The 24187-nt window shown below is 55.6% G+C and overlaps 2 protein-coding genes and 1 long non-coding RNA gene across 12 annotated transcripts in view; 1 reads left to right on the top strand and 2 right to left on the bottom strand.

Annotated features, from left to right (window-relative positions):
• Casz1 (castor zinc finger 1) overlaps nucleotides 1–15595 on the top strand; it is a 148837-nt gene extending 133242 nt beyond the window's left edge. For 8 of the 9 annotated variants that reach the window (XM_034503445.2, XM_076933738.1, XM_076933737.1 and 5 more), the window contains 10 exons: nucleotides 862–994; nucleotides 1246–1309; nucleotides 2571–2725; nucleotides 2857–2979; nucleotides 3868–4206; nucleotides 5621–5819; nucleotides 6581–6752; nucleotides 8268–8419; nucleotides 8535–8676; nucleotides 11211–15595. In XM_034503445.2, coding sequence (XP_034359336.1) covers nucleotides 862–994; nucleotides 1246–1309; nucleotides 2571–2725; nucleotides 2857–2979; nucleotides 3868–4206; nucleotides 5621–5819; nucleotides 6581–6752; nucleotides 8268–8419; nucleotides 8535–8676; nucleotides 11211–12343 — 2612 coding nt within the window. In that variant the 3' untranslated portion in view covers nucleotides 12344–15595. Of the gene's footprint in view, nucleotides 1–861; nucleotides 995–1245; nucleotides 1310–2570; nucleotides 2726–2856; nucleotides 2980–3867; nucleotides 4207–5620; nucleotides 5820–6580; nucleotides 6753–8267; nucleotides 8420–8534; nucleotides 8677–9195; nucleotides 9638–11210 lie in introns of those variants that run through there. The other variant, XM_076933739.1, reaches the window with a different exon arrangement.
• On the bottom strand, nucleotides 4205–9771 carry LOC143442279 (uncharacterized). Its single transcript, XR_013110314.1, has 4 exons — nucleotides 9632–9771; nucleotides 8509–8649; nucleotides 5596–7609; nucleotides 4205–4688 (listed from the first exon to the last, which is right to left on the bottom strand). It is a non-coding gene; the product is annotated as an uncharacterized LOC143442279 (long non-coding RNA).
• Nucleotides 15596–20359: 4764 nt separating the features above from the next.
• The window catches only part of Pex14 (peroxisomal biogenesis factor 14), a 136424-nt gene continuing 132596 nt past the window's right edge, over nucleotides 20360–24187 (bottom strand). For both annotated transcript variants that reach the window (XM_034503447.2, XM_076933740.1), the window contains exons 8-9: nucleotides 23238–23329; nucleotides 20360–21599 (exon numbers count right to left, since the gene is read on the bottom strand). In XM_034503447.2, coding sequence (XP_034359338.1) covers nucleotides 21149–21599; nucleotides 23238–23329 — 543 coding nt within the window. In that variant the 3' untranslated portion in view covers nucleotides 20360–21148. The remainder of the gene's footprint in view (nucleotides 21600–23237; nucleotides 23330–24187) is intronic.

Genomic DNA, 24187 nt, shown 5'->3' with positions numbered 1-24187 from the left:
TCAAAAAGAAAGGTCAGATAAAGGGGAGGGAGCTGTTTCCCTTCATCTTTAATAAAATGTCACTTGTGTCTGGAGCAGCTCTCTGTAAGCTGGAATGCCTTGGGGCAAATTAATATTTCAGTCCCTTGGGGATTATGGGGAGCAAGGCTTACTGGACGCCATCCTGTCAGCAACTTCCTTTGGCCCTGTCCCGTCAGCCTCCTGTGGCCTCTTCCCACCAAGCTCCCCCTCATACCCAGTCAGGCATCCAGGGCGGGCCTGCAGTCTCTGGCCTGGACAGCTTGACAGACGGATGAGGTCGGATAGGTTGAACCACCCTGATTGGCCCGTCAGCCTTGATAGCCCTGACACAGCAGATGCCCTCCTCAGGCATGCTCAGTGCAGACAGGGCCGTCTCCTCGGCAACAGTGGGCAGGGACTACGGAGGGGCCGCTCCCAGTCCAGATCTGCCACTTTCTCTCAGCATTAACAGAGTCTTTAATAAAAGCTTAAGAGGCAGCCCCACAAATCGACTGTGACAGTTGGTGGTGGGAATGAAGGGCCCCTGTCCCCGCCCAGGCCCCCCTCCCCAGCCACCCGCTCTCCTCCTCCAAGAGGCCCTAAGCCAGGACAACTTTGACATAATTTTGCAATAATTATCACTTGAAGAATTGCCACACAGGGGTACACGTCGCAAGTGATCTCGTCAGCGGGAAGAACCGCTGACCGGCAGCAGCCAGTCTTCCTGGGGCCCCCCTGCCTGTTTGGCCCACTGCCTTTCCTTTGGGTGTTTAGGAGCAGGGGGTACTAGACTTTGTGCCTGTGTGAAACCTGAGGAAACCTGAACCGCTCTGATCCCATCTTCCCTCCCCTCCCCTGCAGGAAGTGGGCAGCAGCCCACCCCCACTAAGTTCCCCCAGGCCCAGGTGAAGCAGGAGCCTGACAGTGCTGGCACCCCAGGTCCTCACGAGGCCTCCCAAGACCGCAGCCTAGACCTGACAGTGAAGGAGCCCAGGTGAGGCAAGGCCAGAGAAGCTCCCGCAGAAGCTGGCCTGGGCCCCCCGAGAGGTGGTCTGGGCCTCTTCTTCTCAGCCAGCCCTGGGGACCAACCTGAGCTCACCTCCTGTCCAGGCTCACTCTGCCACAGAGCAGTTACAGCAGAGAATAGAAATCTCAGAGCCCTGGGATGGCTGACTGGGAGGGAAGGGCCTCTGGGCCTGGCCTCATGGATGTCTGAGTTGAAGCCCCTTGGTTTGTGTGTTCTAGTAATGAATCAAATGGCCATGCAGTACCGGCAAATTCATCTCTTTTATCCTCACTTATGAATAAGGTAAGAACCATCCATCACACGCCTCCCATTCCCCCACCCAGAGAAATTAAAGCTGTGCTGGGGGGCTGGGGGGATGTGTTTGTTTTTTAATGTTTTCCCTCTAATAAGATGAGTTTGTACCATTTAAATTTTGAGGCCATTTTTCATCGAATATAATTTCAGAGCCACTGCTTACAAATTAATTTAATGAACTGGCTGAAGAAATATATTTCAGCCTCTGACACCCTTTTTTCCCCCTTCGGATAGAGGGCTCCAAAAGCTTTCCCAGAGCCTTCTAACTTCTCTGGCCCTCGGTTATTAATGTTATTTATTTATTTTATATATTTTTTGTTTGTTTAAAAAGGGGGTGGGGGAGGGGAAGACCAAAGTGGGAGCAAAGCATCAATTTCCACTTTTCGGCTTGAGTAATGGTCTCGGACGCCTTCCGGAGAGGTCGCTCCAGAACATTTATTTTAAATAATGCAGGGTCTTTGTAAATTATACATCATCTCAAATATATTTTCCCCTTCACATGATAAATTTGACTGCAGCAAGATTAATTTGGTTACTGTACACAAGTGACTGGGTTGAAGACAGAGCTGGGTCTAGGCCGGACCGCATACGGTGGGTGGGTGGGTGGGTGGGTTCCAGCTGGGTACCATCAGTGCCGCAGCCCCAGCTGCTGAGGCCCTGCCCTGCCGCCTGCCCCTTCCTGGTTGTTCTCTTGCTGTCCTTTACCCTCCTCTGGTCACTGGCCCCTGCTCCCTCACAGTCCATGTTAGCAACAGTGAATCTGACTGCTCTTAGCCTGTGAAAATGTCTTATCCTCCTTTGCAAGGCTTTTAACCTCAAGAAATTCACAGAGGTTCCCTCCCTATACACACACACACACCATCCTCCCCCCCCCCCCCCCCCCCCCGTGTTTCTTTTGAATACCTTCTGGTAGGAGAATAACCAGGGAGCGGCAAAGTCTTGGGAAAGATGGGCTGCAGTGTGTGCACAGAGCAGAGGCCCCAGCCTGGATGATGCTCGGGCTGCAGGCTAGTCTTTTACCTGAGGCCCTGCCTCCAGGGGACCAGAACCACAGTGTTTCAGATGGGTCTTCTCTCTAGCCAAGGCTAAAGTTATGTGTGCGTGTGCGTGTGCGTGTGCGTGTGCGTGTGCGTGTGTGTGTGTGTGTGTGCGCACGCGCATGTGTGTGTGTGCTATGCTCACAGCATGGCAGGGCTCAGAGGTGTTGACCTGAGGTTCCCCAGATCCAAGCTCACCTCTGTCCTTGCAGATGACGCAGTGCAACCCCAGCCTCGGAAGCCTGCTGAACATCAAGACAGAAGTGGAGGGGAGCCCCGCAGGGGAGTCCTCACCTTTCTTGGGCAAGGCCGTGAAGGCACTGGTTCAAGAGAAGCTGTCAGAGCCCTGGAAGGTGTATCTCCGCAGGTGAGGGCTCTATAGAGAATGGGGGTGCGGGAGGGGGCACGGGGGACTGAGGGTCTTGCTCTCATCCACCTTGGTGGCCAAGGCCCCACCTCTGACTGACATTCCCTAACGGCTGAGCTCTTTCTGACCAGGTTTGGTACCAAGGACTTCTGTGATGCCCACTGTGACTTCCTCCACAAGGTGCATTTCCACTGTGTGGTGGAGGAGTGTGGTGCGCTTTTCAGTACCTTGGATGGAGCCATCAAACATGCAAAGTGAGTGAGGGTCTTGGGGGAGGGGGAGGGAATGGGGGAGGAAAGGGGGAGGAGGAGAGGGTGTTCCTTAAAGCAGCCCTCTCCGTGCTATGCCCTGGACCTGATGAGGGATGAAGGTAGCACAGGCCTCCAGCCACCCTCCAAACACTATCCCAGAGCAGTTGTGGCCGGGCCACAGGCCTGAGTTCATAGGTGGCACCCCAGAAAGGGGACAGGCTTCCCTTACTCCTACACACCGAGCCCTGGAACACCAGCTGCCAGACCTAGGGCTAGCTAGACCCCGCATAGGCCCCCGAAGAGTGCTGAGAAAGTCCAGAGCCCAGCTGGAAAGACTTGGTTTGGAACCAGGGCAAGGGACCCTGGATGCAGGCCTTTGTAGCAACATGTGGCACCTTTGTATTTCCTTTCACCTAGTGAATTGCAGTGTCTTTATGATTTCCATAGGGCTGAAAGCAGCGCTGGCCGGCACTGCCTGGACCAGCGCTCAGAACTTCTCTAGGTCCATGTCAGCCTTCCTCCCCCAGCTGCTGTGTCTTCCTCCCTGTGAATCTCAGAGCACCCTCTTGAAGGGAGGGGCCTGGGGAGACTCTCTCACACACAGCCCAGGTGTAGGGAGCAGCTCGGGACACAAGTCATCTGTAGATGATGGGGTTAGAGTCTAGCCCAGATTAAGATCCATAGTGGGACCAACGGTTGGTTCTCAAGTCCTTCTGCTCAGGTAGGGTCACGGGAGACCTCCGGAGTCCACGCTGGGAATTCAGTAGGAACACTAGGCTCCATTGTAATAGGGTCACATGCAGGGCCAAGCAGGCATAGACCAGGAAGGGCTGACCCAGCAGTGGGTCTTATTGATTGATGTCCTGAGACACCCTCTTCTGCCTTCCACAGCTTCCATTTCCGGACGGAAGGAGGAACTGCAAAGGGGACCTCAGAGGCTCCCTTCTCAACCTCTGCTGCCGAGACCAAACCTCCCTTGGCACCCTCGTCCCCGCCAGCACCTCCTGGCACCATGGTCCCTGGATCTTCTCTGGAGGGGCCTGCTCCCAGCCCAGTCTCTGTGCCCTCCACCCCCACCCTGCTCGCCTGGAAGCAGCTGGCTTCCACCATGCCCCAGATGCCTCAGACTCCCTCGTCAGTGCCTCACCTGCCCACCTCGTCCCTGGCGACGACGTCTCTAGAGAGCGCCAAGCCTCAGGTCAAACCCGGGTTCCTCCAGTTCCAGGACAAGTGAGTCCCTCCATGAGCCGGCACCTGTCCCTGTGTCTTGGGAGTGGGTGTTGCCAGGGCAGCCAGGAGGCCCTGCTCCTCACCCGGCAGATTTACACTGGCTGTCCTCAGCCTCTGGGACTTAGCTTTCCAGCTGTACACTTATACTGAGCAGACAGTAAGTGGGAGATGAGAGTGCAGGTGCCCTTAACCTCAGTGATCCATTGGGATCCTGCAAGGACTGGCTGAGGTGAGCTAGGTATGGGGGGTTCCTCAGGAAACTTCCTACAAAAAGGCTATGTTCCCTTAGGGCCACCTTGCTGGCCAGCTCTGTGGTGCGTACCCAGGCTGAGTCAAATAGGCATGGAAGGCACGGGTAGGAGCAGGGCCTAGGCCCCTCAAGGTCCACACAGTGGTCAGGGGTGGAAGGAACCTTCTTCACTCAATGGTGGTGGCTTCTTGCGGCGAGAACGGTGACTTTGTATCATAAAGTGTGTGGCTTCCTGTTCTCAATAAAAAGTAATAAATCGGATTATTTATACCACCTGAGTAACAGCTGTCCTCCCTCTCTGAGAACCTGGGGCTGGGCCCATGGCACGGAAGGGTACAGGGCTCTCTTGTCTCTCTCCCGTTTCCCGCACTCTCTCCTTTTCCTGATGTGGTAGCCTCCTTAGCTTCCTGAACCTGGCCAGAGCTCCCTGCATGGGTTCATTCTCTGGAGACCACATCTCTCCATAGCCTGGGGGCTCCCAGTCATGGCTGCAGCTCCCTGGCACTCAACCCTCAGAGACACTAGTGGGTGTTCCAGCCCTTCCCCATTCATTAGTACCTCCACCGCCCCTGTCACTCCCCAGGCCCCTAGGTTCTCTGGGTAGGTGAGCACCGTAGACCTCAGTTGACCCTGGGATGTCCCAGTAGCTATGAGCCCTAGCCGGAATTGACACCAGGCACGTTACCACTTGCTCACACCCCACTGTAGTGGCACTTCCTGGTAGGGCTGCCCACCCATTTGCAGTCTGTCAGTCAGCCATATCCATGCAGTGCCATGTCTTGCCAGCCAAGCCCTTGCTGGCACCCAGCCAGGAATGGCAGCACTATCCATTATTTTTATGCTCGAGAAGTTATTGCAGTCCTCTTATCTCTAATCCTGAGGTGTGGCCTTGGAAACTACATGTCCCAGCATGCACTGCTCTGAACACCCTGTCTATGGCAATCCCCATCTACCAGGCAAGAGTTTCCTAAAAGGAGACAGGGGTGCATGCTGGGATCTGTAGTCTCTAGCTGAATGTTCCCATTGAGCAGGAGGGTGACCCCCTGCGTTCCCCTTGATTACACTCCTGGTGACTGAGAAGGGAACCCTAACACAAACCAAGAGAGGACATCAGTGGGAGGGCTTGGGATGCCAATGACCTTCTGGGCTGTGGTTTCCTTCTAGCGATCCATGTCTGGCGACGGACTGCAAATATGCCAGCAAGTTCCACTTCCACTGTCTCTTCGGTAACTGCAAGTACGTCTGCAAGACCTCGGGCAAGGCCGAGTCCCACTGCCTGGACCACATCAACCCCAGCAACAGCCTGGTGAACGTGCGAGACCAGTTTGCTTACTACTCCCTGCAGTGTCTGTGTCCCAACCAGGTCAGTGAGGCAGGGCGGGGGAGGCCCAAGGCCCAGGGCAAGCTTCTCCTGGCAGAGACTCCACTGTTCACACCATTTTTAAGTTGGCCTGCCCTAGACACTGGAAAGGACACTCACTGTCTGTCCCCGGAGCCCCTAGAGGCCCCTGGGCAGGGGTCCAGACTGATGCTCTGGTGAGGGCTGTCATTCAGGCCTAACTCCCAGTGGTGACTAAATGCTGTCTCAGCCACTGGGTGTTTGACATCATTCATGCCCATCCTGGAAATAGCTATGCCCCCTTTCCCTAGAGGCCTAGACTTTTAAAATAGGCGCATTGGATAAAGAAATAGAACAGTCCATGCCTGGCAGAAAGGACAGACCAGGTTCTCTTTAAAGGCCTAGTCTCCAAGATTGGTAGACTGCCTGCGTAGTCACAGGTAAGGTCTAAGTGTGCAAAAAAGACTTTTTACGATAGATTAATGATGTCTGCCTAGGTTAGGTGTGCTGGGGTAGATTTTTGATGTCTGCCCAGGTCTGGTCATACAGGGCCGAACTTGAAAACAGATTAATGACGTCTGTTCTGGGTGTGGCATTAGCAAAGAGGTACAAGATGTTTTAATGAAGTGACAAAGCAGACATACCGCTTCACTCCATTAATTGTGTTTTCTAACTCTGAGCATGGAAGAACACAGGCACAGAGAACTTTCCGCGGCCCAGAGACAAGCAGGAGTTCACAGATTTTCCTGCCCATCCTGACACACATCCGCCTTGCCTCCCCACAGCACTGTGAGTTCCGGATGCGCGGGCACTACCACTGCCTCCGGACGGGCTGCTACTTTGTCACCAACATCACCACCAAACTTCCATGGCATATAAAGAAGCATGAGAAGGCTGAGCGACGGGCAGCCAATGGGTTCAAATACTTCACCAAGCGCGAGGAGTGCGGAAGGCTAGGTACGGAGGCCAAGGCTGGGCGAGGACTTCCCGCAGGTTGCGATGCAGCTCTGATCCCTGGGGGTCCTGATGGCCTGGGCCACCTTTCCAGGAACTCACTCCTGCTGCCACCACCCCAGCCCCATGATCTGTGAAAGATATCACAGACGTCATACGCCAAGTGTTGTCGGACAAATTGTAAGGCATCAGAGTCCGGACATCCCAGAAAGACAGTGAGGGCGGCTCCAAGCATCATCCCTACCCCAAGACAACACCCTGGGACCACACCCCAGCATCTCCGTCTTTTACTCTTGCTTCCCTGAGTGGACAGATAAGACTTGGATGTCCTGTGAGCTCTTTAGTTTTGAGGGTTTTGTCCAGAACAAGCTGTTTGTTCATTTCAGTTGTTTATTTACTTTTAAAAGCCTTTAGCACATGCTTACAGTAAGCTTAGTACTGGAACCCTGTAGTCAAGTACGTTCCAGGCTCCGCTGAGGTACACGATGAACAGGATACACAGAGGTTCGGGTGCTTCTGAGCTTGGCCGCAGGTGTCTTCCGATGCCTCTCTGACCTTCCTGCTCTGGCCCAAGGCACCTGGGTGCCTGTAGGGAAGAGCCTCAGGCCCACAGCCCAGAGGGCAGAGCCTACCCTTTAGCCTCAGACAAATTTCTATAGACCCGCAGAAGTGGGGCAGGACTTTCCTAGAGGTAGACCGGAAGCTGGAAGATAGGGAGTGACGGGCCGACCGATGTGTCTACCGGCCAGGCCTCTCCTGGTCCTGTAGTCATTGTAGCAGGGGCTTGAGGAGCCCCTGGAAGCTAATGCCAGCTGCATTCTGAGGCCTCCGTAGGCGAGGGGCGAGACACTCCAATTTAACTGCCAGAAGAGAAAGAAAACAAACTTTCCTTCAAGTGTTAGTTCAGAAGGGATCCCTGGTCCGAGGATGGCTGGTAACCCTGGTAACCACAGCAACAGGTGCCCACACCTGTGGCCTCTGCTGTACCAGGCTCGGCTTACAGCGGTCCGGGGATTCTGGGGGTAGTTCTTGTTTACTCAACTTTTGGTGGTTTTGGTAGTAGCTGGGGCCAAACAAAGCTGGGAGATGACATAAGACACCTGGCCAGCCCGGGGTACCATGGCAACGGGCAGGCCCTCGCCTGCCCTTAGCTGATGCCGTTTAGGTCCTGCCTGCTCTGTTTGTTCTCAGCCTAGAGCAAAGCAGAAGCAGGCGGGGCAGAGGCAGGGTGGAGGCCAGCTGACCAGCAATCTAAACAAGGTGGCTTGCTGAGGGGTTCTTCCCTAAAGGTTCCTTGCCGCAGAGCTGTGGCTTCCCAGTGAAGAGTGTGTAGAACTAGCCCCCTATACAAGCCAGAGGGGAGGCCAGGGATTAGACAGCTAGGCAGATTTAGGCTTTCTGGAATGAGCTGGTTACAGGTATTCCCCCAAACGCCACCTGCCTATGAAGCACGCCACCTCTGCCCAGCACACTACTTGGGGAGTCTCACGGCTGCTGTACGTACTCATACATTCACAGGCTGCAAGTACAACCAGGTGAACAGCCACTTCCACTGCATCCGGGAAGCCTGCCAGTTCTCCTTTCTCCTCAAGCACCAGATGACCTCGCATGCCCGGAAGCACATGCGGAGGATGCTGGGGAAGAACTTCGACCGAGTACCCCCATCCCAGGTGAGACCCTCCCGTATGGCTCCACTGTCCTTCCTCTTAGGTGCAGTGCCATGCTACCCATAATGCCCAAGGAACCCGTGGGCTACTACCTTATGGCCCCTCTCCTTTCTTCCAGGGTCCCCCGAGCCTAATGGATGCCGAGACGGACGAGGGCATGGACTATACAGGCTGTAGCCCTGGTGCAGCGTCCTCGGAGTCTTCCACCATGGACCGCAGCTGCTCCAGCACCCCTGTAGGCAATGAGAGCACAGCAGCCGGTGAGTGTCCCAGGCCCAGCCGAGTCGTTCTTGGGACACAGGTCGATAGTCAAGCAGCCTCCAAGGAGGCCAAGATGGAATGCAGCAGACAAGCGTGTACAGCGTTGGGCGTTGCCTTGAGGCCTCTCTGGCCATTCTGCCCACCTCCCTGCTGCCTTGCCTTCCTCCAAGTCACTTCGGTTTCCCTAGAGAGGGACCAGGGCTTGTCCCATTAGCCTCAGAGAAACCAGCATAGCCCCTGTGCCAGCCCTCCTCCTGGCCTCAGTCCCAGCCTCCATCCAGAACCCAGGGCCCCCCTGAGAGGCCCTGTCCTCCGCGAGGCCCTCCTGGGCGCCTGGTGCCCGCCATGACCTCTGCCCACACTGCACCAGCAGGTTCTCTCCTTCCTTGCCGCTCCTCTCTGCTCATCTGTCCACATATTTCCATACTGCACCTTGCCATTGATTTCTCATTTGGGTTTTTTTTGTTTTTGTTTGTTCGTTTGTTTTGTTTTTCTCTGCTTTTCTCCATCCTCTCCAGGCTGCCCGGTTCCTCCTCCTCCTCCTCTTCCTCCTCCTGCTGCGGCTGGTGACGAGGCTGCTCGCGGGGCTGCACCGCCCACCCTGATTCCATCCTTCCCACCGGCTGTGCTCAGGCCTCCCCTCCCTCCCCTCCCATGCCTCTTCTCTCCGTCCTGTCTGTCATACTCTCTGCTCAGTGCCACTCTGGGAGTCAGCCGGGGCCTGGCCCACCCCATCAGCAGCCCGCCCAGCTTCCCGCCAATCACTGCCACTCTAACTCCAGTAAAAAGTGACGCCCCCCCTAGTTCAGGACGCTGCAGGTAACTCAAACATGCCTTCTTGCTGGTGTCTGACACCCCGACGGAGCCTCAAGGCTATGATCCAGGACTGGATCTTTTCCTGTGGTCAGCAGAGCCAAGGGCAGGGCTACCCCCACACCCCTAACAGCCAAATACCTCAGAGAACAGATTACTGCCAGGTGACCTGTGAGGTCCTTGTCCTCCTTGGCACCGTGAGGGCAGAGCCCGTGCTATTCTCAGTTCGCTTCGGAGCTGCCCAGGTTTGGAAGGTTCCGATACCGGTTTGAGCCTCCTTCCTCTTCCGAAGCTAGACAGAGACAAGAAATCTCCGGCACCTCCAGGCTCACCCAGCACTCAGTGGCAGATAGATAACCATCGCCATCCCAGCCCCGTGTCCACCGGCCTTGTGGGAATGGTGTGCTTGCCCTTTTCCTGCGGTAGACATCACCTCAGGTCTTTATCCATCCATTCCTGTTTCACCTGACTGAGCCTAGGTGCTGTCCGACCCCCAGAGCTGCTGGCCCTGAGCAGGGCAAACTGAACGCAGCCCCCTGAAAGATCTCTTGCCAGCAAAATCAGGCAGAGCCCCACGACTTCAAGCTGCAGTGCTCTGTCCCCCACCGATTTCCAGACCCAAGCTACTCCCTTGCCCCCTGCCTGGATGCCCCTATGCTGTCCTAGCCCTTGATTTCTCTTTAGCTGCCAAGAGTAAGCGATTGAGCCCTTTTTTCCAATATACTATTGCAGAAGTTTGAAGGCAGAGTGGTAGGTAGCCAGGCATCCTGGGACGGTTCAGGGAGGAAGATGCTTCCATCTACCTTGGGCAGGGTCTAGCCTGGGGTCTTTTGGTCCTAGGGGATTTGTGACTGAATGCTAGAGCTCTATACCTCATCCCCGGCGCGGGTGCAGCTAGCAGGACACCACCACAGGTGTCGTCAGGTGCTTCCCAGGGAGGCATAGGGAAGACTGTGGCCACGGTCTTTCTGATCCCTGAGAACCAGGGTGGGACCAGGGTGGCTGTCAGAGAGCCTGGATCTTTGCAGGGCTCCTGGGTTCAGACCTTAGGAAAGGCTCCAACAGAGATGGCAGCAGAGCCTTCTGGGTATTTCCATGGGGTCCCTCAGTCCAGGTAGAGAACTCCAATACCTTAAAGAAACTTCTGGGATCAAGACGATGCTGCTAGGGAGAAAGAAGTTAGAGTCCTACATGGCCCTAGAGCACCCTTGCTTCCAGGAGGCAATTCCCCCTGCACAGACAAGCAGGCAGCCGGAGACTGGTTAGCTGGCAGGAAGGGAGCCGGCCTGTCCCTCATTAGAGGCAGGCGTGTGATGGCGTCCTGGCCGAGGTCCAACTTGGGTAATTACACTCTACCGACCTAGATTCCCAGCTTCCCCTTCAGCTTCAATTATCGCTGGGATGTGTCCTCACTTCCCACCCAAACTGGCCAGGAAGCAGTCGCCACATCCCGGTAGAGCTGCCACCTGGGATGCCTGTGTGGTCATCCTGTAGACCTAGAAGACAGGGGAAGCCTGGGACTCCCTGCTGTTCCCAAGGGGGCCATGGGAGAGGCTCCCAGCCAGGGGGAAGCCAGGGTGTTGTTTCTAAGCGGTGTCTGCTGGCCACCATGCCAGGATCAGGGGCCCTGTGTGGGTGTGACCCTGGGAAGGGTGCCCACGTGGATACTGCTGCCAAAAGGGCACCCCTTCCACGCTGACCTCTCTCTGCTACTCTCCAGGGAACACCATCTCCATGCCGACAGCCTCAGGGGCCAAAAAGCGCTTTTGGATCATCGAGGACATGTCTCCCTTTGGCAAGCGGAGGAAGACAGCCTCGTCTCGGAAAATGTTGGACGAGGGCATGATGCTGGAGGGCTTCCGGCGCTTTGACCTGTACGAGGACTGCAAGGATACAGCCTGCCAGTTCTCACTCAAGGTCACCCACTACCACTGCACGCGGGAGAACTGCGGCTACAAGTTCTGCGGACGCACGCACATGTACAAGCACGCACAGCACCACGACCGCGTGGACAACCTGGTGCTGGACGACTTCAAGCGCTTCAAGGCCTCGCTCAGCTGCCACTTCGCCGACTGCCCGTTCTCGGGCACCAGCACGCACTTCCACTGCCTGCGCTGCCGCTTCCGCTGCACAGACAGCACCAAGGTCACCGCGCACCGCAAGCACCACGGCAAGCAGGACGTGATCAGCGCCGCTGGCTTCTGCCAGTTCAGCTCGAGCGCCGACTGCGCCGTGCCCGACTGCAAGTACAAGCTCAAGTGCTCGCACTTCCACTGCACCTACCCGGGCTGCCGCCACACAGTGGTGGGCATGTCGCAGATGGACTCGCACAAGCGCAAGCACGAGAAGCAGGAGCGAGGGGAGCCTCCCGCAGCCTCTCCGGGGGCGCCCGTCAACCTGGACGGCTCGCTCACGCTGGCCGCGGAGCAGGGCTCGCTGCTCTTCCTGCAGACAGCGGCCGCGGGCCTAGGCCTGCTCGGGGACACGGGGGACCCCGGCCCACCTGCCACCGCCCCCGGGACTCGGGACGGCTCTGCTGCGCCCGCCCCCGCCCCCTCTGCCGCCGTCACCACCACCACCACCACCACCACCACCACAGCCACCGCTGGGGAGTCCTCCCAAGAGGACGATGAGGAGGAGCTGGAGCTGCCGGAGGAGGAGGCCGAGGACGACGACGAGGATGACGATGAAGAGGACGACGACGAGGATGATGATGATGATGATGACGACGACGAGGACCTGCGCACCGACTCGGAGGAGTCGCTGCCCGAGGCTGCGGGCGAGGCTGGCGCGCGGACCCCGCTGGCGGCCCTGGGTGGCCCCGGCCCCGCGCCCACCGCCGCGTCCCCCTAGCCGCCTGGCCACCCCAGCCCCCTCTAGAACTGCTCTGTATGTGAACCCCTGTGTACAGACCCCGCTGGGCCGCCCCAGGGAGTGAGGCGCCCTGGCCCCGCCGGTGCTTCCGGACCCCGAGTCCGTCTCAGGGCAGAGGCGGGGACCCCTCTGGTGCTCCGGGCCGCCCGCGCCCTCCCCGCCCGCCCGAGCGGGTGTTCAGGGAATAGCAGGTGCTGTGTCGGGGTGGCAGCGCTGACCTGCGCTCCTCTCGGTACCCACAGTCGAGGTCCTTGTCTGCTCAGGGGCTCCCCGCGGGGGTCACCGGGTTGTGGGGGCGGCAGGCTCCTGTAGCATCAGGTTGCCCCCCCCCCCATGCAGCTAAGACCTCCCCCTGACTCGGGGGAGGGCCGGCCGAAGACGGTCAGCATCAGCACGGGTGACACTACAGGGACATGGAGGGAATCTCATGGAATCAGCAGCGAGCCGGCATCCCCGCCCCCAAGCTGTGGTCCGGGTCTGGAGACACTCAGGCCCCAGCCCACCCTCCAGAGTCGAAGCAGTGGCCCAAAGCTGGCACAGCTGGTGGGGCCTGGAGGCGAGGGTCTCAGCCACTCTGGTGCAAACAGGAAGGATGCGACTGGTTTGGGCTCTAGTAATCAAAATGGAAGAAAAAAAATCAAAGTTGTACAGTATTTTTCCTGTAAAGGTTATTATTCTACATAGAACAAAAAGAGAGGGGGGGATGGGAAAAAAAAACAGCCGGTGAGTGGGGGGGAACTTCCCCTCCCTCGCCTCCAGACCAGCCCTGGGATTGGGGACCCGAGTGCAATTGCTCCTGTGGAATTGTCTTGCATTTATTTTAGAGGCCTCAGTTTGAGGCTTTGTCCTCAACACTAGCACTGATGGGGGCTGCGTGATTCCAACTTTTAACTTGAATTTTGTAGAGACAAGGAAAAAAAAGACTATTCTCTTGATACAAGTTTGTAGCTAATTTAACATTTGAGGGTTTTTCTGTTGGTTATGCGTGTGGCTTTATAGGGCTTTTTTTTTTTCCTCTCTCTCTCTTGTTCCAGTTTTGTTTTATTATTTTATTTGGGATGCTTTTGTGCAGGTGCGGCCCACCCAGATTTGGATCCTTTTCCAAAGTACCCCTTTCCTGGAGGCAGTGAGGCCACTTAGATTCTGCACAGGGCTCACCTGCAGGCTGCTCCAGACTCTGATAGGGGCAAGCTGCCTGAGGCAGGGCTTGTGGAGTAAACCTGTGCACTCCAGGTTCTGGCTAGTGCCAGGCTGGAAGAAAACAGGCCAATCCGCCATCAGGAAGCCTCTCCCACAGGTCTTCAAAGGGGGTCTGCCCAAATGGGGCAGTGGTTTTCTTTATCTGTCTCTGAGTGTGTGTGTCTGTGTGTGTCTGTGTGTGTGTCCCCTCTTGGCTGCCCACAGCCAGAAAGCCAGGACCATCTGAACTGGAGAGGGAGCAGGGAGGGTATAGCAAAGAGATGAGAGTACCCAACAGGAAACGCGTTGATTTCTAAACAGGCCCTGCCAGCGCCTCCATGCTGCTGCTGAGAGTTCGCCCAGATTCTGACCTACCACAGGACTCTGCCTCTGTGGAAGGAGTTTTGTAAAGGAAAAGAAAAAAACAAAATTAAAAAAAAAAAACCCAACCATTTTTCAATGTAGCAAAATCAAATAAAAACTTAAAAAAGAAAAAGAAAAAAAAAAAAAAAAAAAAAAGAAGCCGCAGATGCGCAGTCTAGCCTTTTGTAAGCCTCATATTGCACACTAGGACTATAAGCCATCGCTAGCTCATCTTGAATTTTAATGTGTAATTTTTGTTTTTCTTTCTTTCTGTGAGGAAAACGATGCCTGACCCACCAATGCTCTTTTTAATGTTTTATAACTATGTATGTGTATATATATAAATATAAAAGTACTATGTATGCACATATATGTGTATATATCTATATGTATATACATATATAGATATATAGAGATATATAGAGAGGTTTTGAGACAAAAAAAAAATGCAGAACATGAAACCGAACTGAACAGCGCGTGCTCTGATTACTTGAATCTGGTCTCCTCGGCACCTGGTTATTAAGAACTGAATATTTTTCCACTTGAATTTAGTGCTATTAGAAATTTAATATATGTGTTTTATTTATTTGATTTTTTTTGCATGACTGATGCAAGGTTTGACATTTTCACTCAATAAAAACTGGAAAAAAAATCCATCACGTTATCTCTTATTTTTAAAATTATCCCCAAGAGGCTGGCCATGACCCAGTGTGTGGGGTAGCCCAAACACAGCTAGGATCTGAATACCAGCTCAGGGAGAGGAGGGGAGACTTGGCCAGTATAAAGCCCAGAAGGGCAGGGGTGCCAGGATAGACTAGTTTTGCCTCTGGGCATAAGGCCAGCTTCTCCCACTTTTTGCTAGAGAGAAAAGACAGGGGCTCAGGCCTTGCTCCTTCCCTCAACCCCACCTGACCCCCACCTGGGCCTCAGGAATCACTCCTGGAAAGGGCCACCCTGCAGTGAAGCCTCAAGCCTCCCTAGGCCCCACACTCTGGCCAGCCCTCCTGTGTATTCTCTGGGGCTACAGGGTTGCCACTTGGCAAGGGAATCCCTCAGCTCCTTCCTTCTTCCTGCAGGGACCTGCCCAGTCTGGGAACAGCACGTACCCGGATCCAATCCGGATGCTGGCGAGGCTCCTGCTTGGAGCACATGGAGGCAGAGTGTCATGGGTCTGCAGCCTTCACGCCGAGGCCTAAGCTGCTGGCCTTGGTGGCACCAGGGCTGGCTGAGGACACCTTTGGAAGCTCAAACTTCTGCCAGTTTGGATGGAAGCGCAGGTGCCGTGCAGCTCCCAGAGTTCATGTGGTCTCTGTTTATCCCAACACTGCCCCTCGACCTCAGCCTCACCCACACTGTGCCAGTCCCACTGAGCTGGTCTCCAGGTGGCCAGAGCTGCCCAAGGACACTGGGAAGAGAATCCAGAGCCCACCATGGTCTCCCCTACTGAGCACATCACACTGTCAAATTTCTGCAAGTCACACTTTCATAAAGCTGGTACCCTGTGCCCCTCGCTGAGCCTGGCGTACATTCAAGCTCCAGCCAGTGTGGGTATGGGGGGGACTAGAGTGTGCATGGCCTCGCCCACTGATGTCAGACTGGGTGTGTTTCCCACCAGAGAGGCTCTCCTCCAGCCCAGCTTGGAGCACCCTTCCCTCTCTGCTTTGCTCCTGGAACTCGGCCCACAGGCTATTTACATAAATATGTTTCTAACAGACATGAAAATAGGCTTTTTTTGGGTCTTATTAAAATGTTCAAGTTGGAACTCGCCTGTTGTTTGTGGATATCTTGATTCTGTTAAATAAAACAATGACTAATTTATGGGACAAAACACAAGTTCAACAAATTAAAGCCTTTATTGGAGCTTCACAGGCCCTGGTGGGCTGTGTGGCCTCCCGTGCGGCCTGAGGGGAGGCAGGGAGCCAAGCCCCAAGCTCAGCTGGAGATAGGCTGGTGGGTGGTGTGGCAACGGGGCTCCCTCGGGTACAGCACAGTAGTCATCGGGGCGGGACTTGAGGAGTGGAAACAGTTTTGGGGGTAGACTCATGGGACCCAAGGGAGGGGGCACTTAGGCAGTCTTGATGGACTTCCCCAAATACCCCCTCACCTCCTGTCCCTAAGCTTTCTGGGCCTGGCTAAATCTCAGCAAAGCCACACCCAGGGGATGGTGGACCAGTTTCCTAGCAACCTTCAGACAGTGTCCAGGGAAAGGCATTAGGTGTCCCTCCAGAGAATAGATGGCTGCCCCTGAAGGGCCAAGAAGGGCACACAGCCCTGCTTCAGGTACATGAGCCCACTTAGATGGTATTCCAGCCCTACCCCTAGAGCTAGGAGGGCAGCTAGCCGCTGTGGGTGGCACTGCACCCCAAGAACCAGGCCCCATGATGTTCCCTGTGGCTTGTTGTACTTAGTACGAAATGTTGTAAAACACGTTTTTTTTTTTTTTGTTCCGGGTTTTAATTAGCTGTGGTGGGGTAACACTTCAACACCCAAACTGGGGCAAATTCAAGAGTTTTGTAGCATTGGGGAACGAGCTGGAACAGCTGTGCAGGCTTGCAGCTGAGCTCAGCAGCCAGCCTCTTTCCCCGACAGCACTGGCCAGGGTGTTCCAGTAATGGAGCCAGCTGCCGGAGCAGAACCCCCAACTCAGGATGGTGGTGGGGGATACACAGTACTAAGATGGTGCCCTCCCTGGGCAGTATATCCAGGCCACTGGGCAACACAAGTGTCTATTCATCGTCATGAGAGGTGGCCCCAGAGCCACAGGTGGCTTTGGCATAGAGCCAGGACACAGGGATGAACATTCTGCTGCCTAAGGGTAGGCCAGGTCTCCAAGAAGCAAGATCCTCAAAACGCTGGAATCTGAAGACCCTGCAGAAGTGAAGGGGGCCACCTCTGCCATCCTTTCTGGAAAGTGCTATCCCAACCTGGGGGCAAGCTGACAGAAAGGGACTTCCCGGAGGTGAAGGGCAGCTGCTTGACCTCTGTGGGATCACACGACGAAAGGGAGATCCCACTTCTCCACCAAACCTGCCTGCCTCAGAGCTTGCAGCCTTTAGCCTTGCCAGAGCCTTTAGAGGCCCAGTGCCGCACCCTGAATCTAAACAGGTCCCTTGCAAAGTGCCCTGGAGAGGATGCCACAGTCAGGGTGATGGGCTAGCAGGACGTCAAGCCGCGCACACACATACCCAGGTTACCGCAGCTTTAGTTAGGGTCCAAGGAGGCTTGGCTGCTAACGCATCTCCTCTGCAAGTACAAAGACACGAGTTTGATCACCAGAACCCACATAAAGATGCTGGGCTTGGTGGCAGAGGCAGAAACGAGATTGCTAAGGCTCTTGGCCAGCTGGTGAGCTGCAGGCCAAGGAAAGATGTCTCAAAGGAGGTGGGCAGTGTTCCTGAGGATGACACCAGAGCTGTCTTTGGCCTTCGAGTGCACACACATTAACAACCAAAGCACAGCTTAACCAGAAGCAGCCACTGATCACCGTCCACCAAGCCATGGCAAGGGCAACAGCCCCAGGACAGTACGCCAGTGTGCCAGGCTGAGGTGGGGGTAGGGGATGGACACTAGTGTGTTGTATGAACTTCCCGCTCAACTTTTCAACACAGGATGGGCTCGCTGGCTGTACCGTAAGTCAGGGAGCAGCTGCGGGTAGTCCCAGCATCCAATGCTCTGCTTACGTGGGTTTTCTTTATCCTGTAAGGGTCTCTCCAGAGCTGGCTCCAACAGTCCTTGCTGCTGCGGCCCCTCAGGCAGCTGGGACATGGTACTGGACTCAACAGCCCCATCCCTTTAAAGTCTTCCCAGGTCCCACCACGCAGCCAGAGAAGGCTCTGGGATCTTAGAAGCTTCAGTAAACTCTTCTGGGAGGACACTTTCTAAAGCCTTCAAAGACAGTGAGCCATGAAGGTTTGGTCATCATTCAGGTAAGGTCACCCCAAGATGTAGGCTGAGCTCCCAAGTTCCTTTTGGTGAAGAGTCTTGGGGTTATGATCCGAAGGGTGAGCTGTGCAGGCTGGGCTGTGGGAACGCTCTGCCCCGTGGCCATATGAAATGTGCTCAAGAGCAAGGCATGTTACCTTAATAAAGGTCCTGAGCTGTCAGCTAAGATCCCTCCCTTAGCCACTTGGCCAGACAGGGTGGGTCTGGATTAGAAAGACCTCCCTGGTGCCTCCCCCTGGAGCCTGGGACCTTCTCCTCTGGTGTCCCACAGAAGTGTTTAGACCAAGATAAAGCAGCCCTGAACTCAGAATGCCCCTGAGGGTGACCCCAGCCTGTCTCTCCCTTCCCTGGGCTCTGAGGCAGCACAATCCCTAGAGGAGAGGCCTAGCCAAAATACCCAAGAGCCAGTGTGTTCTCAAGCCTGGTTGGGTCCTAGAGTGAGCAGAGGGTATGAGGGCCCCAAAGGACAGTCCCAGACCACTCTTCTATCAATGGCCAAGTCACTCAGCACCAGGAGGATTGCACTGTATACAAGAGCGAGTGAGCGAGACAGATCACTGAACGAGCCAATTCAGTCGTCCGGGTAGAAGGTCCCTCTCTTCCCTCCCAAGTCACAAGTTTTTCCTAAATATATGTACTTATGCACACATACAGCAGAGAAGCCCAATATTTGGGATACAAACTTCGTAGTCCCTGGGCAACCCTTTTCCCTGCCAACAGTGCCTGCGAAGGCTGAAGCAGGCCGCACACAAACGCCAGATGCCCTCCCATCCACACTGCTTCTTCTTTGGGTAGCATTCTCCAACCTGCCCTTTCTGTCCTGCCCAAGGTAGTTCCAATGAGTCACCCGGCTCTGGGGCTGAGGGGAGCTCATGCGGAGGTGGGGGGGGGGGGTGGGGGTCAAGACAGCTGGGCATGGCCTCTGAGCACTGGGGTTCATCGTCTCCCAAACGACACTTTATAAGAAGGCATCATAATTGAGTTTAATAATGTACTCCCTCCCAGAGAGGCCCGCGGTGCTGCCTGCTGCTCACTTCTGCCCCATTCCAAATATTTTTACCTTATTTGGATGAAATGCATTATTTTTCTAATGAAAGGCTTTTTTTTCAAAGGGCCGTGTCCCCCGTCCAGCAGCCGCCTTTATTAGGAACCCTCACGCAGTTTGGGGAGGGGCTTCTCTCTCCCTGAAGTCGCGCCAGAGTCTGTCCTCAAAAGCTCAACTCAGGTTTCTGTCCCTTCTCTTCTGAGCTGGAGCCCAGAACCTTCTGGAGCTGGTAACGCCCAGGTGGGGAAGACTGGGGGGCACAGACCTCCTCCAGGCCCAGCTCCATGTCTCCCATGAGCAGAGCACCACAGCACCTAGCACTCCCTGTCCTAGCCCCCACTCCGGCTTCACCTCTGCCCCGGGGTATCCGCCTTTCCTCTAGCCCTTTCTGGTTCTCTTTAGAAGGGACCTCAGAAGTTACAGTAACAGATGTTACTGTTCCAAAGACAGTAGCAGCAACAGTGTTTCCAGGTGATCCACTCACCAGAGGGGCAGGGTCTAGCCCTCTGATGACCCAGCTCAGGTCTACCCCCTGGGTCCTGACACTGAGACTCCTTGGAGCTTCTAGGGGAGCAAGGTCCCCCAGCCGCGTAGGCTGGTCATCCCCAGGAGTGAAGAAACATGGTTTCCTTGGGGACATCGGGAGGCAGGGACAGAAAAAAGGATGGCTGGGACGCTCCTGCCAGATGCTGCCTCTCTCTAGGACCAGGAGCCTAGAGATGCAGTCCTGAGGATACATGGGAACTGATAAAGGAAGACCTGAGACAGAGACAGAGGAAGGGAGGTAGGCATATTCTGAGACAAAACGGCCCACAGTCAACCCTCTCAGCCATGCTGGTATGTATGTCCTCCCTCCTTTCCCAGACAAAGAGAAGCAGCGGCCACTAGAGCCACTGGAGGGGCACATGCCACCAGAGGGGCATGCGTCTTGCTACATGGCTCCACCCGCAGCAGTGGCCAGTACCAGACGTTCTCCACTTCACAGGCCCTCATCCACATGAGGCACATGACTGGAACCTCCATGGCTCCAGGCATGGCCAGCCCTGAGTGGACGGGGTAGAGACTGTCCCTTGGAAGGCACTCCTCCTGCCCCAGCTTTCTGGTCACAGCTCAACACACTGTGAAGGTTAAAGGGAGACAGGGCGGGCTTGAGCGAGCGAGAGAGCGAGCGATCAAGCGAGCAAGGGACTAAGCAGAGCACAGACAGGCTCCTGGGGAATGTGCATCCATTTAAGGAAGGCAGCTCATCCCGCTGCACCAGGTCTATATACAGTAACGAGTCCCTTCCTTCCTGCTCTCAGGGGAATGTCGCCCTCCACAGACACCAGCGCAAGGAAGGAGTCCCTCCAGCTCTAGGTGAGGGCCTGACAGGTCCCTCAGGGCCCGGCTCTGGTAGTTACCTGGTGGAGCTTCAGCTGAGACCCACCACTGAGGCACAGGCTAGCAGACGAGGTCAGAGCCAGGAATTAAATATGGCAACTCATATTTATTACAATTATGTACAGTCATATCTTATATTCTGAAATCTATACATGATCACAAAAATGAACATGTGTTTCTCAGTGGAAGGACAGACATGGCTGTTGGTCAGGAAGGCCCTGCTGCCTGGCTCCACTGCAGGAGGGAGAAGCACGTCTCACCACCGAGGAGCTGAACCACGACACAGCGAGCAAGGACGTCTTGTGTGGTATAGTGACAACAGGGCAGGTGGGCTGGGGACAGGTGCCCAAGGGCAGCATCTGTCAGCCAGGACCCGGCTGTGGAAGGCAGGCCGGCGAGATGAAGAGCAGGCCCAGGGCCCTGGCTTTTGGAACAAGCAAAGAAGAAGCCACAAGCCAGGCCAGGGCACAGTGGGGGGAAACAGCAAGACCAAGGGGGCCATAGTTCCCCTGCACTGAGGTGACAGAGGCAGGAGATGACATGAGCTCTGGCCATGCATGGTGTCAGGTGGTCAGTATACTCGGAGGACACACCTAGACAAGACACCAGTCAAGAAGGGGGCTTGGCGGTGGGGCGTGAGTGCAGAGCTCCTGAGTCCTCTGCCTGGCTTGTGGACAGCCAGAGCCAGTGGGGCTGGCTAGGGCTGGGGACGTGTTTGGGAGGCTGGTGAACACAACTGCAGCTCACACGGCTGCACTGAGGGACAGCCCCACCCCTACCTGGGTTTCCGCCCCCACATGGAGGCAGAGCCACAGCTCTTGCCCACCTGCTCTGATGTCCTGGGCACTGGGAAGGCGGGCAGCCGAGTGCCAGCCCTAGTCTCTCTCACTCTCATTGCTGGCGCCCTCTGGCCGCCGCAGCTTCTCTACCTGCTCGTTGATCTGCCCATCGCCGCCCCGTCTGTCCTCCCTCTGTACCCCAAGGACGTCCTCCTCATCCACATGGCTCACATCATCCTCCTCCTCCTCCTCCTCCTTGTCCTCCCTCTTCTCCTCCTCACCCTGCACCTCCATCCTCACCTGGCCCTTGACATCTAGCACCCCTTCACCCTCGTCCTGGGGACCCAGCAGGTGGTATGTGGCCGTGGAGCCCTCAGGGCTGTGGCTGTCCTTCCCAGGAGAGGATGATGTAGACTCATTGCTGACAGGGGAGATGTCACTGCTGCTGTGGTGGTTGACGGCCGCGGGGCTGGAGGGTGATGGAGACTTCACTGGGATCTGCCAGGAGGGGATCTTCGGGGCCGACGGGGAGGGAGGGAACTGTCTCCTAGCAGTGGACAAGGAAAAAGAGACACAGGTAGAGGTTGGTGACAGTGCTTGGCTCCAGTGTCACGTACCCCCTTGGTCCCTGATCCCTGAACACTCAGTAATGGCAGCAGTTTCTCCAGGGGCACGAAGCGGGCCCCACTGGAGGTCTCATCAGCCAAGCTAGACACCAGAAGTGCCCTGTGCTGCCTGGTGCCCTAACGCAGCCTCGGCCCAGCCCAGGGCAGGACCTGCCCCATCTTGGCAGCTGCTGGTGTGCCAGCTGGGGGCCCAACACACTCAACATTGTCCCTGCTCCACTCCTGTGACCAGATGGGGTCAAGAAAGGAGGCAAAAGAGACCGAGGCTGGGAACCCAGGAGCCCCTGGCTAATGTGCCCATAGTCTCAGCAAGGACAGGCGTGGGGACCCTGGCTACTGGCTCAGAGTCATTCAGACAAAAAGGATGATGTTACATCCCTTCACTGGAAACCTCCGAACCCAAACTTTGACCAAGGAAAAGGCAGCTCTGCTAGGCCCTGGCAGCAGCCAGCCAGACTGAAGCCCATTCCAGGACAGACCTGGGAAGTTGGGTCAGCATGGTCATGGATCAGAAATGCAGCTCTATGACACAAAGTCCTGTTTCTGAAAAGGCCAAGAGGACAAGTCCTGCTCTTGCCCAGGGCTGTGCCACCTACTAGCACTGGCCACACAGTCAGCCTTCAAACCTGGAGCCCACCTGGTTGCACACGCACCATCCGAGCCTGGGCTACTCACTCATCAGCAACATAAACAAAAAAGCTCAGTTTGCTGTTTCCTTGGTTTCAGGGTCACCTGATGGCCTGCATCTGTCCCCTAACCACAGAGGCACTTGTCTTCTAGGTTTGGAAGGCCAAAGACTTCTAAGAACAATCTGCATACCCGGCCTGGATAAGCCACATCTGTTGTGGAAACACCCCTACCCCACCTGAGGAATTGTGGTCCTCCAGCCTGGGCTCCTCACAGCGTCCGCACCCCATCCTCACTGCTCTCACATAGCCCAGCCTGGCTGCCAGGGTCTTGTCTCACGGCTCCTAAGTCCCTGGCCAAGCAGACACATGTGCCTCCAGGCCCGGCCAACTAGGGACTCTCAGGCCGACTGACCACTTCCTCCAGCTTCCTGGACGAACACTACACTTTCAGTTTGAAGTCTGCTTGCTCCTCTGTCAGGTCAACACTGGGAACAATGTGCGGCCATTCCAGGGAACACCAGGAAGCCTCAGGGGAGCAGAGCTCTCACACCCTGTAGGCCTCAGTGTGATGTTGTCTGAGACAAGGCTGCCTGGAAAGAGTGGCCACCTCTAGGTACACTGTGACAGAAGGTGTCATGCAGCGGACAGTTCTCTGCCTGCAGGTCCTGTCTCTGCCCCAATGCTGTCCTCTCAGACCAACATCTTTCTTCTTCTTCTTTTTTAAATACAACACTTATGGATGCCATCCCTGGTGTGGGAGGGAGGGCTCCTTAGGAAGGGAGGCAGGCATGCCTAAGGTTTGCCTCAAGATCATCATCTTCCAGCTCAGCGCAGGGTCCTGCCCCTCCCGTGACTGTTGTGCCAGCTCACAAGCCCTGCCACCACTAGGCTGGCCTTCAGTAAGCCAGAGCCCTGAGCCTCCTCTCTTACCGATTCAAAAGAAGTCCTTTCAAGGAGTTGATTTCCGACTTGAGCTCATTAATATTCTGGGACTCCAGGATCCAGTTGGTTGATGTGGTGGCCTGTAGGTCAGAACACAGAGAACACGGGTCACAGTGGTGCCTGCTGCCAGCCTGCGTCCAGGGTTGGGGGACTTAGAAGGGCCCTGGCGGGGGCAGCAGCTGCAAGCTATTCCGTGTACCACTCTGCACTGTCACACCTGCCTGTGACAACAGCTTACACCAGTGCCCCACCCCTGACTGAGTACGCAATGGTGCTAAGGAGTCGCACCCACGTGTAAAATTAACAAAGAAGCCCTTCTGTCTCCCACAGACACACACTGACGGCTTGTAGTGGCGGCAGGTGAAATTATGCTGGGACAGTGGGAGGGGCTGCATGAGAATCTTCCACTTCTGCTGAATGTTTGAAACGTCCATTAAAACAACCACCAACAGGCATAAGCCACCTCACAACGACCCCTCCCTGAAGCCACACCTCTCCAAAGAAATCAACACTAACTAGTCAGAGCAGCAGTCCAACTAACTAACTAGTCAGGGCAGCAGTCCAACTAACTAACTAGTCAGGGCAGCAGTTCAGAAGTGGCCCAGGGAAGGCTGCAGACACTGAGGCCTAAGCACCTGCTAGCTCCACAGTTCTGCCTTGAAGCAGGACAAGATGGTGCCATTCCAAGCTGCTCAGGATCTCTGGCTCCCAGCTGGGATCTCCAGAGGTTTCCCCAGGGTCACTGAGGAGGCCCCTAGCCAAATCTCACGGTCAGCAAAAGCACCTGTGGACCACTCCACCCAATCTTACTCATTCTTTGGGACAAGTCAAAGCTGAGTGGAGAGAAGGATACAACCTAGTCCCCAAAGGGCAGGGGCAGGACACGTTCCTACCACTAACCCCCGAAGAACCACACCTTTATGGTGTGAAGAGGTAAG

This window comes from Arvicanthis niloticus, chromosome 5, assembly GCF_011762505.2.
Source record: "Arvicanthis niloticus isolate mArvNil1 chromosome 5, mArvNil1.pat.X, whole genome shotgun sequence".
In the NCBI taxonomy this organism is placed as follows: domain Eukaryota; kingdom Metazoa; phylum Chordata; class Mammalia; order Rodentia; family Muridae; genus Arvicanthis; species Arvicanthis niloticus.
Note: the sequence above shows the minus strand (reverse complement) of the source record. Positions and strands in the feature narration are given on the sequence as shown.